Raw genomic sequence first — 19,736 nt, 5'->3', positions numbered from 1 at the left:
TGTTAATACTGAATGATAGATTAATACAAAAAAAAAAAAAACATCCTAACATCCATTTCCATCCATTAGGAATAAAACAACAAAAATAGTTCTTGTGTATTTTAAGATGTATTTAAAAGCCTTCATTCTGAGCTTGCTAAAGCGTTTCATAATATTTTGAATTTTGTCTTTTTTTTAAGAAGCCTTGTTTTCTTTGAAAGCCGTGCCGCTTTAATACAACATAATAGAGATTTAAATAAATTGGGAGTATCAAGTTTTTGGATATTTTGGCAATGCTGTCCAAAAAAATTTTAGTTGCGCAGTCTCTTTTTGATTTCGTTGGCCAACTCGGCCAAAGGTATGTCTTCCTCTTTACGACTGCTAACTTCGCGCAACTTTACTATGCCTTTTTCCAATTCCGAGTCACCAAACACCACGGCCAGGGGAATTTGTTGTTCTTCGCAATGTTGCAATTGTGCTAAAAGTTTGGGATTCAATTTGTATGAATGTTCAGCCTAGAAATAGACACAAACATAAGAACATGTTTTCTTAATTAAAGGAAAGCATTTACTAACCTTGACGCCTTGGTTCCATAAATCATTTAGAATGCTAAGACGTTTTTCATGCAAACCCTTGTGGGCTGATGCTACATAAACCTCCACTTCGTTGGTACGAGGTTTGAGGCCAGCTGCAGATGCTTTGGCCTCTAGTACAGAAAATATACGCTCGACACCTATGGAAACACCCACGCAAGGCACCTGCTTGCCTTTTGGATCAAACATGCCTACTAGGTTGTCATAACGTCCACCGCCGGCCACAGAGCCTACGGTGCCCTGTTCTTCGGTAGCGCCATTGGCCAGGATTTTTGGTTCGGCCTTGAGAACACATTCATAGATGACACCCGTGTAGTAGTCCAGACCACGAGCCAAACTCAGGTCAAAACTAATCTTATTTGATAGACCCATGGCTCCACAATATTTCAGTAGCAGTTGCATCCCCTCTAGGCCTTTAACGGCAGCGTTAACAGCCTTCAATTTGGGATCTGCCAAAAGTTTTTCCACCAAATCAGTGCCTCCACTCAGCTGAACATATTCGCCAATTTGATCAGCTGTTGAGGCATCCAAGCCCTTCTCCTCAATCATTTCACGACGAACCTCGGCCCAGGGTGACTAAAAAAGGGAATATCATTTAAAATAAACTATTTTTTTGCTTCATCATCATCAAATACTTTGTCCAATTTATCTACAGCCGAGCATATGGAGCGGAATTTATCCGCTGGCACTCCACAAGCCTCAAACATGCCATCTAAGAGTTGCCGATGGTTCAACTTGATTACATATTCGCCTATATCTAAGGTGTCTAAGATTTCAGAGACAATTTTAACACATTCAGCGTCTGGCAGCATAGGATCGTAGGAGCCAGCAATATCAAAGTCCTGAAACGAACATTTTTTTAGAAAAAAATAAGTAGAATGAGAAGTTGTTCAAACTTACGCATTGGTAAAACTCGCGATAGCGGCCGCGTGTCATGGCCGGATTATCTCTGCGATAGACTTTGGCAATGTGGTAACGCTTAATGCTAGAGATTTTGCTCATGGCCAAATATCGGGCCAAAGGAACTGTCAGGTCATATCGCAGAGATAAAATTTCACCACCTTGATCCTTCAGATCATAAATCAATTTGGAATCTTCACCATATTTGCCGGTTAATACTTCCTAAAAACATGAAAACAGGCAAAATTTCAATAATTTTCGAATAAATTAATGTGCTAATGTAGCGCATTTACCTTCAATTCAAATACTGGGGTATCAATGGCCTCACCACCATGTTTCTTAAAGACTGCCACAATTCTGTCCAGTACATTCTGTCTTAGCATCATCTGCTGGGGTGCATAGTCTCGGGTTCCTTTGGGAGTCTTTAGAGTGAATTTCTGATTTTGTGCTGGCTCATCTCCCAGTTTGGCCTTGAGGGCCAATAGCTTTGCCACCTCCTCATCAATCTGCAAAATGGATTCAAGTATGGAGAACATCACCGCTTTATGATTTACCATGGACAAACTTGTGAAGAGTAAAACATTTTAATGCTAACCTTGTCCAATTCCAGTTGCCGATGACTTATAACGGTACCACTACCACCACTACCAACTCCATCATCAGTGTCATTATTATTGTTGGCTATTTCCACCTTTGATGATGGCCTTTGTTGTTGTGTCGCTAAGGAACGATGGCGACAAAAGCAATAGGTCGCCGCCGTTTGTTTAAAACTTTTCTTCGCGAAACGCACGCTCAACACAGCCGAACGTAACATTTTGTTAGGATTTTAGCAATTAAAACTCAGATTTCAACTTTTTAGTTTTTCTTTGTCTTTTTGTGTATGCTTTTTTTTCAATGGGATAGATAGAAGAAGCTTGATTTTATGAGTTGAGAGAGATTAGCAAGTTTGATCGTTTCAAGTCTTAGACCTAGACAACAAGGACAACAACAATAATAATGAGACTGCATTAGAATTGGCTAAGAGGGAGAGTTTGTTCTTTTCTTTAGGCTTATTGTTTTTTTGTTTTTTTTTTTTGATGATGATATTTAACTTAGTTGCGAAATTAGTGTTTATTGTACTTTTTTTTTCAATGCCTATTTACTGGGGTGTACGTAATTCTATTATTCTTATTCTTATTATTATGAACAACACAACACACTATTATGATTAAAAAGATGCACAAATAAAATGATGCATACGTTTTACACAAAATGCAAAAAAATGGTGAGTTGGTTAGTAAGTAGTCAATACATACATACATACATACATACGTAGTAGATGGGTGGAAAGCCAAAAGCTGATTAGTATGAATTCATATACAATGTGTGGCAAATTACATAAATAGGTAGGTAGGTGGGTAAACTCCATTACTTGTATAATACAAAATCCAAATTATCATTATGTACAACAAAACTATAGAAAAAAAACGGTTCAAATTCGGACAAAATACATTTTTATCAAATAAAACAAAAAAAACAGAAACGACAATGTGCTACGTCCCAGCAACGACGGTCAATTGGTTAGGCAAAATAATTTAAACTTTAACAAGCCTTGAGTTCCAATTCTTAATGTTTAGATTAAGAGTTGGCACTCTTTACTTAATAACGGTACCACTACTTAATGTTCAAATTAAGAGTTGGTACTCTTTACTTAATCTTTTCACTGTCACACTCCAAAAATAAAACAAAAGTTACAAAGACGACACGGGATAGCTGTGAGTACTACACTGGCTGGGACATTGAGGAACATTGCGTGGTGTTCATTGCGGTCACCAGTAGCGCTTAGCTGAGCTACCGGTTGCGGATAGTGAAATGCTCCATACGGAGTAGCTGCAACGGCAATCGCGGACAATCAGTGGTATCGAGCGGAGAGTCTCAGTGAGGGGCCGGGCGGCACTGGCTCTTGCACAAATACTGACTGCCTATGATGCTCGCTATGACAAGGCGAGTTATTAGCGCCTTTAACTAACCAATGGCCGTCTATCTTTTTCGCATGGCGTTTGGTCCTTGGGACCAGAACTAGCTTGCCATGGAATTGAAGGTGGTAACAACAAAAATTACAAATGAAATACAAATGAAATAAAAATTGGCTCATGTATAAGTAAAAAATTAACGCGTTTTCACGCCAAGAATTAAAAGAGATCAATAAAAAAACAATAAATTCTATATATAATATGTTGAAAGCACATTTTTGTTGGTACAAAACAAATGATACAGAATTGCTTAAAAAAAGTATAGATAGTTTGTTAAAGTTTTTCTCAACTATTCCGACAGCCGAACACAGTACTCTGCTTGAGGTAAGCATTTTAAATCCTTAATGAAAAAGAAAGTTTTCCTTGATGGAGTTCAACCGGCTTTTGTTGGAGAACTGAAACACTTTAAAGTGAACGAAATGTTTGAGTATCGCAGCATAAATCGTTATAATGATACTGATAGGGTTGCCAAACGCCATGGCGGTGGTCCAAAAAAAAACTGAATTTTCGAAAAAAAATCATGTTCTCTGACGAAAAAATTTCCAATTGAGAAAACTTTATCTACCTAATTTAACTTCATGGAGCTAATATTATTTGAAATACAAAATAATGCTTGATGTGAGAACATTAGAGTGATCCAAAAAACCAAAAGTTATTTTTTTTTAAAACATACCCTTTGGCCCACCACGTCCAATGTTGGAAATAGTACTACCTAAGGGACCCCGTTAAGAATTTTTATACCCACCATCATAGAATGGGGGTGTATACTAACTTAGTCATTCCGTTTGTAACACCTCGAAATATTGATCTGCAACCCTGCTTGAGGCAAGCATTATTTTCTCTTAATGAAAAAGAAAGTTATCCTTTATGGAGTTTAACCGACTCCTGTTGGCGAACTGAAACACTTCAAAGTGAACGAAATGTTTGAGTATCGCAGCATAAGTCGTTATAATGATACTGGTAGGGATGCCGAATGCCATGGCGGTGGTCCAAAAAAAAACTGAACTTTTGACAAAAATCATGTTCTCTGACGAAAAAATTTCCAATTGAGAAAACTTTATCTATCTAATTTAACTTCATGGAGCTAATATTATTTGAAATAAAAAAAGTGCTTGATGTGAGAACATTAGAGTGAACCAAAAAAACCAAAAGTTATTTTTTTTAAAACTTACCCTTTGGCCCACCACGTCCAATGTTGGAAGGAGTAATACCTAAGGGACCCCCTTAAGAATTTTTATACCCACCATCATAGAATGGGGTGTATACTAACTTAGTCATTCCGTTTGAAACACCTTGAAATATTGCAATCCTGCATTTTTTCCCTTAATGAAAAAAGAAAGTTATCCTTTATGGAGTTTAACCGACTCCTGTTGGCGAACTGAAACACTTTAAAGTGAACGAAATGTTTGAGTATCACAGCATAAATCGTTATAATAATGCTGGTAGGGTTGCCAAACGCCATGGCGGTGGTCCAAAAAAAAACTGAATTTTCGAAAAAAATCATGTTCTCTCACGAAAAAATTTCCAATTGAGAAAACTTTATCTACCTAATTTAACTTCATGGAGCTAATATTATTTGAAATAAAAAAGTTCTCGATGCGAGGACATTAGAGTGATGCAAAAAACTAAGTTATTTTTTTTAAAAACATACCCTTTGGCCCACCACGTCCAATGTTGGAAGTAGTACTACCTAAGGGACCCCGTTAAGAATTTTTATACCCACCATCATACAATAGAATGGGGTGTATACTAACTTAGTCATTCCGTTTGTAACACCTCGATATATTGATCTGCAATCCTGCTAGAGGCAAGCATTATATTCTCTTAATGAAAAAGAAAGTTATCCTTTATGGAGTTTAACCGACTCCTGTTGGCGAACTGAAACACTTTAAAGTGAACGAAATGTTTGAGTATCGCAGCATAAATCTTTATAATGATACTGGTAAGGTAGCCGAACGCCATGGCGGTGGTCCAAAAAAAAACTGCAACTACACCTGAATTTTTTTGAAGAGTGCTAGCTCGAATTAAAAGAAATCCTCCCGGAAGTGACCATCAAATGGCTAAAGATTTGACAATATTTAAATTAAAATTAAAAAATGACCTCAAGGTAAACCATTGCAAGTTCCACAAGACACACGCAAAAAATTTAGACTTGAAAGCTTCCTTTTGAATTGATGTAAATAAATAAATGAAATGAAAAGGTGTAGCTCCGCTGGCACGAACGTGGTGAATTTTCGAAAAAAATCGTGTTCTCTAGAATAAATTTTCCAATTGAGAAAACTTTATCTACCAAATTTAACTTCATGGACCTAATTTGAAATAAAAAAAAGCTTGATGTGAGGACATTAGAATGTCCCAAAAAACCAAAAGCTATTTTTATACCCTACACGACCACTGTGGTACGGGGTATTATAGATTTGTGCATTTGTTTGCAACGCTAAGAAGGAGAAGGGCTAGATCCACTGATAAGTATACCGATCGACTCAGAATCACTTTCTGATTCGATTTAGCCATGTCCGTCTGTGAGTCCATGTATTCTTGTAATCATACTGCAGGTCGTATTTGTGGTCCGATTCTCACGAAATTTTGCACATGTCACTTTTTTGGCCAAGGACAAACGCTATTGATTTTGAAAAAAAATCGGTTCAGATTTACATATAGCACCCGTATATATTTTTCATCCGATATGGCTTTTTAGGCTGTAAAAGTCAAAATTTTCGCCCGATCTTTACAAAATTTGGCATTGGGTATTTTATTTGAGGTCTACCATATTTGTGCAAAATTTCATAAAAATCGGTTCAGATTTAGATATAGCTCCCATATATATCTTTCATCCGACTTGGCCTTTTGAGGCTGTAGAAGCCACAATTTTGGTCCGATCTTTACAAACTTTTGCATGATTTATACCATCCCTGGCATGGTTGTTGCGAGTCATAACAAAACCTCACGAGCAAAATTTCAGCCATATCATATAATAATTGCTCCCTCTACCCCTCCCTCCCTCCCAAGAAGTATAATATGAACCGATTTGGCCCATTTACATTCGCAAACTATATTAGTAAGAAGTATCTTTGCGAAATTTCAAGCGGATAGCTTCACTTCTTCCAAAGTTAGCGTGCTTTCGACAGACGGACAGACATGGCTAGATCAACTTAGTGTCAAGACGATCAAGAATATATACAGTGTCGTGCAAAACAAAAGCAACGCTTCGTCGTATTGTTAAAAATAATCCTGAAATTCGATCAATGCACTATATGCATACAAGTTGTATAACCATTTTACTCAATCCTTAGTTGTTTTCATTTAAGAGCTAAAATAAGAGCATTGTATCCAACAATAGAGTTGGTTGTGGAAAACTTGTAATCACTTACCTTGCACAAGCTCTTATTTGAATTTAGAAACATGTTTATAGTAATTTTTATGTAAAAATGCCGAGGATTGAGACCAGTTAGCATCTGCAAGTCTTTGCGTACTTCAAATTATTTATCTTAAAAAGTGATCAATCGTTTATTCAGATTAGCGGAAACTGCATTAAAATTGTGTTAAAACTGTAGAAAAGACAAGTTAAAACCATTATATTTCAATTTTCTTGCTAGTCTTAAAATAGCTGGGATAAGGGGGCATGACTTACAGAAATCAAGTTTTAAAAAATTTCAATATGACATCGATCTTACGAAAATTCATACTTTTGTTTTGGTTTCGTAATTTGGTCATTTTTGTCCATAGCTCTTCTGTAGGGCATAGTTCTATAATTACCTAATCCAACCAAGTTTTCAAACAATTTTTTTATTGAAATAGGACTTATTGTGAACGTACAATTACTTTTTCACGGATACATTGTTATGTCGTCCGTGTCGCCTACTTGAATATACGTGCATAATGTTTGCTTTACCTATCCCTTAAACTCACACAGATCACTATAATTACGCCTGCAAATAAGATACTGACAAATATTATACTATTTTGTATGGCAATTTAAATTTTTTGGCCTCAAAGATTATATTAAATTTGTCGAAATTCAGATGCTGCCATGGGATTGAGTGGGTCCAGCTGGGCAGTCAAACAAGTGATGCACAGTGGGATTAGAAAAAATTAGCCCAAATTAGAGTGCCAATTGTGAACGGATACAGATATCTTCAATGATAACGAAGTGTTCGTAGCCGCCACATGACCAAATAGAAAACTCCCTTAGCCTCACATCAGTGGTCGTAGCAATTTATCTAACCACAATATCCAAAAGCATTAGATGGTTAGTGTAAGGTATCATTGTCAGCACAACAAGTGTACTTTTGTATACGGTGATGACATGTAAAGCAGTTGTAGTCCTATGCAGCCTTCGAAATGCATGCTGATGCTCGGCGAATGGAAATTGTCCAACGAGAGGAGCGGAAGGAGTAGTCCCTCATGCGCCTTGGCTACTGAAGACAGAAGGGAGATCGGTCTGTACGACTCCCCTTTGCTCGTGTCCTTTTCAGGTTTCAGTAGCAGGATCAGACTGCCCATCTTCCAAACATCGGGTACTATAATAGTGTTCAGATAGGCTGGAGACAGTTGTAAGGTAATCGACTCCAGCAGATCCAGATTATTCAGCATCAGTGTAGAGATTCTTTGTGGAACCAGCGCTTTGCGCGACTTGGCCCCACGGATGACATTCGTAGCTTCGTGCACGGTTGTTGTTGTAGCAGTGTGTTGTACACTGAAAGATTCCATCGGCCCAATGAAAGACTCCACCGGCTCAATGCGGTACTTACAAGCGGCTGCCATGGAATTGTACGGTAATTTGTGATGACTGTCCAGCGGCACTGATATACGAATGGCTCCCCTTCTAGCCTTTTCACTCTCGAGTCAATAAATTGATGTTTATCTTAAGGAAATACCTCACAAGTATCGCCAGCATTTCTTATTTAAAAAAATTATTTTCTAAGCAAGCAAATTATAAAACAACCAAAACAAAAATCATGTTTTTCTCCAAATTTTTACTGGTCGTTCGCGTACTTTTGCTTCCAAATTTTTTAAAGAGAGTAAAATGGATCTTACTCTCCTGCAAATTTTTACTGGAAAAAGTACGCGAACAGACCTATAGCTACAAAGCGTGAGCAATTTTTTAGAGATAGAAACTGGCATTGGTGCATTCGTCTTCTTTTAATTTTCATTATTCTGTTAACACGCTTAACAATAATAAATTCAACTCAAATGTTAAAAACATTGCTTATGGGGTCTTATATTGATATATCGAGGTATTACAAACTGAATAGCAAAGTCAGTAGTTTACATTTTTAGCCTCTAAGCGAAAATGCATTGATGCATGAATATACATTGTGTAATTGCCTAATAGGCGTGATGGCTTTACATCACATGTTTTAAAATACAGTTGAACCTCGATTATCAGTGCACCACTCAAAATTTTTGATGTACACTTCTGGGATTCTTTTTTTTTATTTTGAGTTAAAGTTGAATATCAAATTACATTCAGTCTGTAAAGCACCAAAAGCACAGCATGCCGATTAACAGGGGTAACTGGTTAATAGAGGCGCGGATAATCAAGGTTCAACTGTATATGAATCAAAAAGCAGTCAAAGAGCAAATTTGGAAATTATTGCGAGGGTATAAAAGGGTAGGAATAGCTTTTTTTTATTTTCCATCAAAGTTTAAAATTAGCGAAAAATTTCACTTTTAAATAGTGATTAATCTGGTGAAGCTTAAAAAAATTGTTTTTTTTTTTTTTGGATAATTCAAAATTTATTATATATATCCAACAGCAAGAGAAAAATAATAAATGACAATCCCTCATCCAGTTTTCGAGATATTACACTTACAAATGAACCAAATTAAAATTGCGCGTTTTTTTGAAAATGGTCAACTTCGAACGGTCATACTACCTAAACATTTTTTACGCACTATTTTTGAAATCGATGGAAAGCTTTACATAAGCCTCACCGGCGGTGGTCGAAATATTGGTAAAAATTACGAAATAAACAATTATATAAAACACCAACACCTGTTTTTTGTAAATTGTTCGATGATCTCGAGCCAAACCAAGAAGCTTTGTTATTTCAAATTTCGTAGACGCACATGAACATTTTGATTTTTGCCTACTGTTTCCTCTGTCCGCGCGACTGTGCGACGTTTACCTAGACGACGTTAATCGAGGTAGTACTGTACTACGAAATTTCTTTTCACTTATTCATTATTTAGTGGCATTTGCGTGTAGTCATAACTGTATTTTTTAAAAGTCCACTATATTCGGCTACTATTGTTGGAATCTTCGCTTAAATTGCAGTAATGTAGATTAGTGGCACAGCTTTTATAAAAGGTGCTTGTTAATTGTGTTGTTGCTGTAGCCCCATGTCTGTATGTGGAGGTGGCGATCCTATCATCTAGCTCCTATAGGTGATAAAGCTCGTTTCGGTCCAAAGGACCTATCGCCGCAGGAACATCAAGGCCATTGATTATTTAAAGGCGCCAACAACTCGCCTTGTCATTTCGAGCTACTCCGTATGGAGTAGCAGCTAAGCATCTCGTGATAACAATAAACACCACACAGATCGGAGCTCAAAGTTCCAGCCTGTGTGGTCTCACAGCTATCCCGTGCCGGGGTTGATTTAGTAAAAAAATTATTTTTACTGTTGATTTAGTAAAAATAAATTATGAATTTAATTGCAAAATCAATGATTTCCCTATAGAAATTGCAGTCAATTTTAAAGATAACTCCTCGAAATTAATTGGCTATTGATTAACTCATAGGTACATTAAGGACAATTCCTGTTACAACTACAGACAACTTCTCAAAATACTTTTGTAATTAGCAACTCAAGGAGGAGCCAGCTTCCACAAGCACGTACCGATACCAATATGCTACAACAATGGCAACAAGGGGAAAAAGCAAATGCCACCACCACCCACCAATAGCCCATCGCAACCAAGAATCACAGGAAAAAAAAACAACAAAGAAGAGCAAGATAATGTTTGTTTGTTTGTTTTCATTATAGCGGGTCGGTAAAATGTAAACAGGTAAGAATAGCAAATAAACAACAGCTGATTTAAAACGCGGAAATTCCCTTTAGCTCCCCCATAAAGTTACAAGATTCCAAAACGGGAGGCCTACCAAACGTGTAAATAGCATATAATGTTTAAATGCCAACCAAGCACCATTCATTGTTTGAAACTGGTTTTCCGTTGTTTGAATCTAGGGCTAATTACCAAAATATTGCACGAAAAAGCAATTGTCTAAAAGCTATTTTTTTAAGGTGAGAGTTGAAGTTATAAATCAAGCTTTACTCCATTTGGGGAGCCGACGCCAACGAAACAAAGAATGCGAAGGTACTCACAAGCAATGCACTCAGTTGTGCGATAGCTCGTATACCCCTACAAAACTGTGCATAATGGCAAACAAACAAACAGTCAACCAAAATAAAGCAATGAAAATGGATTGATTTGTTCAGCCAGCCATCCAGTTAGACAGACAGAACCTTCTTGCGATGCCATTTGTTCGATGATAATGATGATGAAATATTTTTTAAATTTATAACAGATGTACACATTTCGTTTTTGTAAAAAAATGGGCCTAAGAAATGTACCAAAATATCAAATGATTAGTTACGAAGATAAAATCGTCTAAAACGAATTGAGAAATTGAGATTTCCATTAAACTTTATGATACATACACTTTTCAAAAACGAAACATACAGACGCACACAACCAACACACAACATATGTATTGAGGTACATACGTATGAGGAGGAGATACGGTACAACAAAAGGGTTAGTAGAAGTACAAAAAAAGTGAATTGTGTCTCCTTCTAAACGCAACTAAATACTTTAAATAAATATGATAAACTTTTACGCTGTCCTAATGGTTATAAACATGCTGTTGCTATTCCCCCATTAATTCAATGTCGCCAATGCGTACGGGATAGCCACTTATGAGGGAAGGTGGGAGGCGAGAGTGTCAGTGAGCAATGCCAAAACGTACCTTTTCTTTGGGTTCCTTGGCCGCCTTTAGCTTTCGTACCAAATCACCTTGTATTTTAATTTCTTCCAAGACTTGTTCACGCGTTTCACTCATTCCGCGATTCGATTGAGAATACAAACTAAAAACACACTTATTTTACACCTAAAACACTTCCAAGATTATTTAGAACACGATCCACTATTGTTTGGATAAATTGTTTAGGGGCTAGGCGCAATTTAGGGACAAATTGTTTAGGGCAATTCTCATGAAAATTACACGCGGTACGGATTGGATTCGTCGATAAAAACTTGGTTAATGAATGGAATGACATTTCGACATTTCCACTAGGGATCTAAAAGTCACTTTCGACATTTGGCGTAAAAAAGTCGAAGTCGATTTCTAGTGGCAAAAAAATCGAATAATCGCTAAAAGTCGACTTTTTTGAATTTTAATCAGAATGCGAATGTTAATCAGATTCAGATATAGCGCTCCTATATAAATTTGTTATTGTATTTGCATAGCAAAACAATTAAAGGTGGTCTCATTAGTACAACAAGCATAAATCATATGGTGTAATCCGCCTTCTTGTCATCAAGCTGATCGACGTTTTGCCAACGCACGTCGAATAAGTGTGAGTACATGAGCAGAAAATATGCGAGAAAAAAGATAACAACAAAGAGAATGCAAACAAAAATCTGTAATCTTAATACCGTCAAAGCTGGCCGGCTGTTAACAGCTGTTCGGTTGGGACCACCTTTTTAAATCCGCCTTGTTGTATTTGCAGCCACATTTTTTATTGTATTTTCATGTTGAGGTAGGATGCACTTATAAGGCGAGATCATACGAACAGGTGAGTACAATTTGTTTTGATTTTGCCAAAAATTTATATATCAAATGCTTGTCAGGATTCAGTAACAGAAGGTTAGGTCACTTGAGAAAACATACACAGGATAAGCCGCATGAGCTTCATTTAAGGATGTGAAATCTACCGATTGAAAATGTCATAAAATAGGAGAAAACGTAATCTGTTTCTGATTGATCCGATATTCCACACATAAGTAACAAAGTAGTGTTATAATGATGAAAAAATAATAAACAGCTGAGTAAAATTTTTCCCGCGAGTGCGCTATCTGTCAACGAGTTTTGTTTTATAATTAAGAACCATAGCATACACAAACAAAATCAGAGTTGCACTAATCACTGATTTTGACAGATAATGCACTCAATATTTTGTTGTTGGGCAACTGCCAATACCTGTAAATGAATATACCTTAGTTTAGCACATGACATAATTATCAGGTAGTGTACCGTAAACAGCTGAGTACAATTTTCTCTTCGCGGAGTGCACTATCTGTCAGCTAGATTTGGTTGTGTATGTGTATTATAGTTAAGAACCACAACACACACAAACAACGAAAAGTGACGCGAACTAGAAACATACACAAAATCAGAGTTGCACTAAGCACTGATTTTGATAGATAGTACACTCAATATTTTGTTGTTGGGCAACTGCCACTACATATAAAAGAATATATAGCTGTTCGTCTCACGCGAACAGTTGTTAAGAGCCGGCCAGGTTTAACAGTATTAAGATGCCAGATTTTTGTGGCATTCTTTTTTTGTTATCTTCTTCCTCGCATATTTTCCGCTCATGTACGCACATGTATACACACACGCACACAAATTTCTATATGTGTGTTGACAAAACGTCGATCAGCTTGACATGGTGGATTCCACCATATGGAATTTAATTGTTTCGCCATAAGCAGGATGCACTTTTAGAGTGAGGTCAAGCGAACAGCTGAGTACAATTTTCTTTATTTGTGTTTCGATTTTGCTGTAAATCTATATGTCCAACACAGCTGGTGTTTATATCTAAAATATTAAAAAGTTGTTCTATTTGATTTGATATTCCAAACATAAGCAACTGAACAGTGTTATAATGATGAAAATACAAATATAAAGCACATTTGAAGAAGATAATTTGTAAAACATTGTTTACTTCTAAAATCACTTTGACATTTCAATTTACTGCATTTGCCACTCAAGGTACTTTCGTTTGGGGTAGATGTTTGTTGTTCTGTTAAGTTAAGCCAAGCAATTTGCCGACATAAATTTATTTAATGTTTGGCAGTACTTGGCATTGAGGATTCAAGGCGGATTTAACAAGGTGGCACACACGAACAGCTGTTAACATCCGGCCAGGTTTGACGGTTTTAATATGTCAGTTTTTATTTGAATTCTCTTTGTTGTTATCTTCTTTCTAGCATATTCTCTGCTCATATACGCACAAGTGTACACACATATTTTTGTGTGCGTTGGCATAACGTCGATCAGCTTGATGGCACATGGCCACTACCTGTAAATGAATATATCTTGGGTACAACTAAGAGGTAGTATCTTTAGCACAACAGCAAAAATCTACCCCCAATGAAACTACCTTGACTAGCAAATGCCTTAAATTGAAATGTTAGTGTTTTTAGAAATAAACTCTTTTACAACTTATCTTTTAGAAATGTGTTTTATAGTTCCATTTTCATCATTATAACCCTGTTTTGTTCCTTATGTGTGAAATATCCGATGAAATAGAACATCTTTTTAAGATTTTAGAAAAATATCACAGCTGTGATTTCAAGGCTTTGACATTTAGATTTACTGCAAAATCTAAATAAAAATAAAAAATTGTATTCAGCTGTTCGCATGACCTCACCTTATAAGTGCATCCGGTGTACAACCCAAGGCAGATTTAAAAAGGGTGGTCTCACGCAAACAGCTGTTAACAGTCGGCAGGGTTTGACGGTATTAACATGTCAGATTTTTGTTTCCATTCTCTTTGTTGTTATCTTCTTTTTCTCATATGCTCTGCTCATGTACGCACACGTATACACACACGCACGCAAACAAATTTGTTTGCGTGTGTTGGCAAAACGGCGATCAGCTTGATGATTTGTGCTTGTTGTACAAATGAGACCACATTTAATTGTTTCGCTATGGTACCAGCCAAGATATATACATTTAAACGTAGTGGCAGTTGTCCAACAACAAAATATTGAGTGCTATGCCTGTCAAAATCAGTATAAGTGCAAATCTGATTTTGTGTAAGTTATTAGTGATAAGTGCAAATCTCATTTTGTGTAAGTTATTAGTTCACACTATATTTCGTTGTGTAGTTGCTAGTGCACTCGCGAGAAAAAATTGTGCCCAGCTGTTTACGGTACAGTACCTGGTAATTATGTCATGGTACCATCCAAGATAAATTCAGGTAGTGGCAGTTGCGCACCAACAAAATATTGAGTGCACTATCTGTCAAAATCAGTGATTAGTGCAACTCTGATTTTGTGTATGTAACTAGTTCGCGACATTTTTCTTTGTTTGTGTTATGGTTCTTAATACACACACCCACAACCAATACTTGTTGATAGATAGTGCACTTCGCGAGAAAAATTGTACTCAGCTGTTTACGGTACACAACCTGGTAATTATGCCATGGTACCAGCCATAAAAGAGTGTATCTGGATACAACTCTGAATCGGAATATTTTATCAGTTAAGTCACTTGCCCGACTTAACTTTCTTTAGTGAACACTAGACTCAATTAACAAAGAGAATTTGAAGACTAATTGAGGCTGCCGCAGTTAGATTCAAAATATGATTTGTATATGAAGTAGAACATAAGGAACTAAGGGAAATGTTTAACATACAAGGTATTTAAATATTTCCGCATCTTTAACCGGCCATGTTAACCTAGTCTCCTGGCCTGGCTAAATTAGAAAATAAATAGAACAAATCAAAAAATTGACTCCTTTTTTCAACCTTAGCATTTATGTCTTTCAGATATATTGTTATTTTATTATAAAATAGTTTTTCATCATTTTCTACTTATGGTTAAAGATAAACAGGTATAAATATAAATCGTAAGATAATTGTAGGATATATATACGATAAGAGATGGTTTTTTTTTCTTGTGTTTGGCTATAATATTAAATCCGTATTCCACAAAATGAAAGCATGAGTAAGCATAAATATATAAGTATGTACACGAAATTAAAATATCTAGTCATGAAGACGGCGCTTCTTCATCATCATTTTACGTTTCTTTTCCATAGCTTCCAATTTCATATCTTCCAAATCTTCTTGCATTCCTAGATTTTTTTTTTTTTGAAAAAGAACACAAGTTTTGAAACACTGTCTTATATTGCATAAAGATAGAAATACATACCAATCTTTTTACTAATAAATTCTTCTCTTTGAATTTGTGCAAAACTAGCTTCCATCATGCGATCATCTTCCTCATCCATATCCCTATACCTGAAAAGAGAATTAAAATATTTTAGATTGAATTCTTGAACTATTTTGTCTTTTGTTTCGCATTTTACTTTGATTTATCATATCCGAATATAGCCTTGATATGCGATGAATAGTCTTCTTCCTCTTCGCCATCGTCAATGAAATCGTCCAGTTCAGAATCATATTCTGAATCATCATCATCATCCAAAATGCGACCTAAACCATAACAATGAAACAATTAAAACATGTTTGTTATCTATTTTGATTTTCTGATAATAAATTATTACGTTTAGGAGCCGAAGACTTTTTACCATCACCATAACGGCTCGCAGAAGAGGATGGTGGTGGGCCCCTTCGGACATCGGGTGGAGGAAATTGTCTGCTCTTTTGCACATCTGGGGGTGGAAATTCTCGCGCCTTTACCGATTTTATATCACGGGGTGGAAATTCGCGAGTAGGTCCATTGTGGGATGGTTTACTGTTACTACTATATGGATTCTTACTGGGTACTGTGGTAGCATATGGAGTTTTATTTGACACAGCGCTGTTACTCGAAGAGGCACTTGATTTATTAAAAGATTTTGTACTTGATGACGAACTACTTGTTGAGCTTTTCGTTGAGGATGTTGCACTGCTGCTGGAAGAGGTTTTGGTCATTTGTGTTGAAGATGAGCTTGAACTGTGTGAAGGTTTTTTCATATTATCCGAAGAGGGTTTCTTTTCAGAAATGGTGCTTGATTTGGCGCTGCTTCCACTTGATGATGACCCAGCTTGACTTAGCTTGGGAATCCTTCCATTTGGTTCCATTCTTTGTACGGATGATGCTGCTGATGGCGAACTTTTAGAGGGACCTTTTTTAGATTCTTCAAGGCGCTCTCGCTGCCTTTGTTCTCTGGCCTCTTTAGCGCGCTGCCTCTCCTCCATTTCCCTTTTCTCCTTTAATGTTAAAAGCCTTTCGGGTTCTTTTTTCTTGGGAACGGCAACTGGCAAATTTATGGGTTGGTGCTGTTTTGTTTCAGCCAGTTTAAGAAGTGCCTGAAAATCCATGGGAGGTGGTGGCATTTTCTTACTCTCCTGTCTTTTTTTCCTTGCCTCTTCCTCGCGTTTTTTGCGTTCTTCCTCTTCAGCCCTTCTTTCAGCCTCAGGGTCATACAAAGTTTTGGATGAAGATGAAACTTTATATGAACGAGCCACGGCGACACCTCCTGCGCTTGAGGATGTTGAGTGTTCCTTTGGAGTTCTTGTTCTAGTGTGATTATTTTTTTCTTCAATTTCACGGGTTATAGCAGCCTTGACACGTTCCTTGGTTCCGGTTAAATCTTTTAAAGATTGTGGCCTACTGGGAGCAAACCCTTTGTCCTCCTTGACATCTTTTACCTAAAAAAATAGAAATAGTAAAAAACAGTTGACTTGGATTGGCATTTGGCTTTTATACATACCTTATCTATGTATTTCTGATAGAAAGAATTTGCCTCTGTGGAGACATAACCGTAATCGTCCTGATCGGGTTGATCGGGTCCTGTCATTGTTATAGCAGTGTGTTCAGTGTTGACCGCATCCTCAAGCACAGATCGATTGGCTGATTTTGTGACCTTTAACATTTTCCTTATTTTATTCTTGGACTTTTCATCGCGCATGGAGAGCAAATTGTTTAGCTTCTCCTGCTGCTCCTTTTGCTTAGCCTTTTCCTCTTGCTCTTTTTTCTGCAGAAACTTTTGTATATTGTCCGACAACTTTTTTTCTTTGGATTCCTTCTTGGGAGGAGCAAATTTTGTGCTGTAATATTTTCCCTATACATGAAAAATAGAAGTAGTAGTACATTAATGAAAACAATGCATGTGGTTGCCAATAAAATTGTAGGCATTTTACGTTGTCTCAAAATATCAACTTATGTGTGTCACTTTTCGTTTTAACATTTTACCAAGGGAGTTAGAGCCCGTGTCAATGAACGAATCTCTCTCCGTATGGTGAAATGTGGTTGTGTGGAGTAATTTCTAGAGCTCTATATACTTTTTACTTACATCATTTTTGTTGCTTTCGTTGTTCTTTTTGGCCATATGAAGTAGTGCGCCGAAATCCATTTTGATATTTTCTACTTATTCCTATTATAACATTACAGATTGGAGGAAGTTTTATTAATATTCAATTCAATTCCGTCTGCTACAATTTGAGATTTGGGTATTGTGGGAATCGTCGACGAATGAAGGTAGAAAAAGAACTTGAAATAGTTTAGTTAGTCTACACGCCGCAGATGTCGTTTTTCATGCAAGCAGATGATTTCTTCCTTCGGAAATTTTAACTGATCAAAAGGAGAAATGTGGAACTGCCAGCATAAACAAAAATATCTATTTGAACAGGGTACCTAGGGTACAGGGTACCCCAGAGAAATTTACTTATTTGAAACGTAAAAAAACTAAAATAATTCAGTTATTGCCTCAAACCTTGTTTATTTGAGAATACAATACACCTACTTTTGTCGCAACAAATTCATAGAGCCTTATTGAGTGGGTCCATATTGAGTGGTTCCATAGAGAAATTCCTCGATTATTTTCCTGTTACGAGAATAGGAAACGTTCTCTCCCGGCCTTACGCCGGGGAGAACGTACAAGAATTCCGGAAAATATCGCTCTTTCGATATTTTTCGGAATTCTGATGGTGCTTTGAAATGCACTTCTGGGTTTAGTAACACTTCCACACTCCCGAAATGAGTTAACCCGACAGAATCGAATTTCGGGCCGGAACGAGTCTGAGGAGGTATTTCAAAGCGAGCGCGGAATGCACTTTGCACAGATGCGACCCCCTCCCCACCAAATTCATCGCTCGGGAGTTTTTTCAAATAAGTAATTGTCTCTGGCGCACCCTGTACTATGTTCGCTTTTCGCTAAAGCTGCTATCACACTATACGTGTTTGTCTTATGACATGCCAAATTTTGTTTTGTTTAATTTGCACACTATGTGTGATACGAATGAAACTAACATATAACAATCACATTTCAAAATAACACATGTTATTTTTTCGATTAGAGTGTGCAATATTTCTCTGACAAAAACATAAAGAAATCAGCTGTGTTGTCAGTCGGATGAAAGATAGTGGCCCCAACATGAAGTATGTTTTGATAGCAGTCAGGTCCGGTACTGCCCAGATACAGCTACACAACTTGTACATACAGCTGGTTGGCGGTTGTGACCCAGTTAATAGCCAAGCGTACAAGCCCGACATAAATGGACTACTTTATGGCCTATCTGATTCTAGGATGGCCCATCCGATTCTAGGAGACTTTTGTGCGCATCAATTTTCATGGCATTCTCCCCTGGGTAACGATCAGCTGGGTATAGTTTTGGTAGTCTTGCACGGTGAATGAGGATGCCCCACTAGGATTACGAGGAGCTCGCCAGACATTTCCATTGGATCTCCTGTGTGACGTAACCAGGCAATTCTTTGGGATCAGACCACTTTCGCATAATTCTTACCATCAACCGACCACCCGACTTCATAACATCTGAGCGCCGGACGTTTATCATTAAAAATGCCGATGGGGTCGGCTTCAATGAGTATACTAATCGCTGCTTCAGTGAACTGACACCGCCCTCAATTGTGCTAGTTGCCGAGAGGAAATTCCGAGATATCCGAATCTACCATAGAAGAAGTTACAAATGTCTTCCGTGGCGCTAAGTCATCCAAGGCCACGACGGAATCACTACAATGATGCTGTAGAATCTGGATCTACCTGGAATTGAGTACCTTACTACTGTCGTCAACCTGTCTTTGTTCCCGATGTCCGGAAAATGGACAGAGTTATCCCGCTTATGAAGCCTGGAAAGGACTCGATTTTGGGGAAGTCGTACAGACCGATCTCCCTTTTCTTACCAGTAGTCAAGACGATTGAGGAATTACTTCTTCCGAGCCTCGTAAAAGAATTTCCATTCGCAGAGCATCAGCATGGATTTCGAAGACTGCATAGCACAACAACAGCTTTGCATGCCATCACCGCACACATTTGCCGTGGTTTCAATC

At 37.3% G+C, this 19,736-nt stretch overlaps 3 protein-coding genes across 4 annotated transcripts in view; all 3 read right to left on the bottom strand.

Annotated features, from left to right (window-relative positions):
* Window positions 1–11,547, bottom strand: part of LOC106082004 (LIM domain transcription factor LMO4-B) — a 144,715-nt gene extending 133,168 nt beyond the window's left edge. Inside the window, exon 1 of the mRNA XM_013244299.2 lies at window positions 11,457–11,547. The gene's annotated coding sequence lies outside the window, so the exon portion shown is untranslated. The remainder of the gene's footprint in view (window positions 1–11,456) is intronic.
* LOC106082002 (histidine--tRNA ligase) lies at window positions 90–11,766 on the bottom strand. 2 transcript variants are annotated; one of them, XM_013244296.2, is made up of 7 exons: window positions 11,457–11,545; window positions 2,068–2,440; window positions 1,766–1,978; window positions 1,473–1,694; window positions 1,208–1,414; window positions 555–1,148; window positions 90–494 (listed from the first exon to the last, which is right to left on the bottom strand). In XM_013244296.2, the coding sequence occupies exons 2-7, from the start codon at window positions 2,284–2,286 to the stop codon at window positions 291–293; spliced, it is 1,659 nt and encodes a 552-aa protein (XP_013099750.1). In that variant the 5' UTR covers window positions 2,287–2,440; window positions 11,457–11,545; the 3' UTR covers window positions 90–290. The 2 variants fall into 2 exon arrangements, with proteins under 2 accessions (XP_013099750.1, XP_013099751.1); XM_013244297.2 differs by lacking the exon at window positions 2,068–2,440 and having other exon boundaries at window positions 11,457–11,766.
* A 3,488-nt stretch (window positions 11,767–15,254) lies between these two features.
* LOC106082031 (protein SPT2 homolog) lies at window positions 15,255–18,010 on the bottom strand. The gene is made up of 6 exons (XM_013244337.2): window positions 17,743–18,010; window positions 17,161–17,511; window positions 16,009–17,098; window positions 15,811–15,937; window positions 15,654–15,742; window positions 15,255–15,576 (listed from the first exon to the last, which is right to left on the bottom strand). The coding sequence occupies exons 1-6, from the start codon at window positions 17,800–17,802 to the stop codon at window positions 15,488–15,490; spliced, it is 1,806 nt and encodes a 601-aa protein (XP_013099791.2). The 5' UTR covers window positions 17,803–18,010; the 3' UTR covers window positions 15,255–15,487.
* Between the last annotated feature and the right edge of the window lie 1,726 nt (window positions 18,011–19,736).

Source organism: Stomoxys calcitrans, chromosome 4, assembly GCF_963082655.1.
Source record: "Stomoxys calcitrans chromosome 4, idStoCalc2.1, whole genome shotgun sequence".
NCBI classification, from domain to species: domain Eukaryota; kingdom Metazoa; phylum Arthropoda; class Insecta; order Diptera; family Muscidae; genus Stomoxys; species Stomoxys calcitrans.
This window is presented reverse-complemented; position numbering and strand designations above follow the sequence as displayed.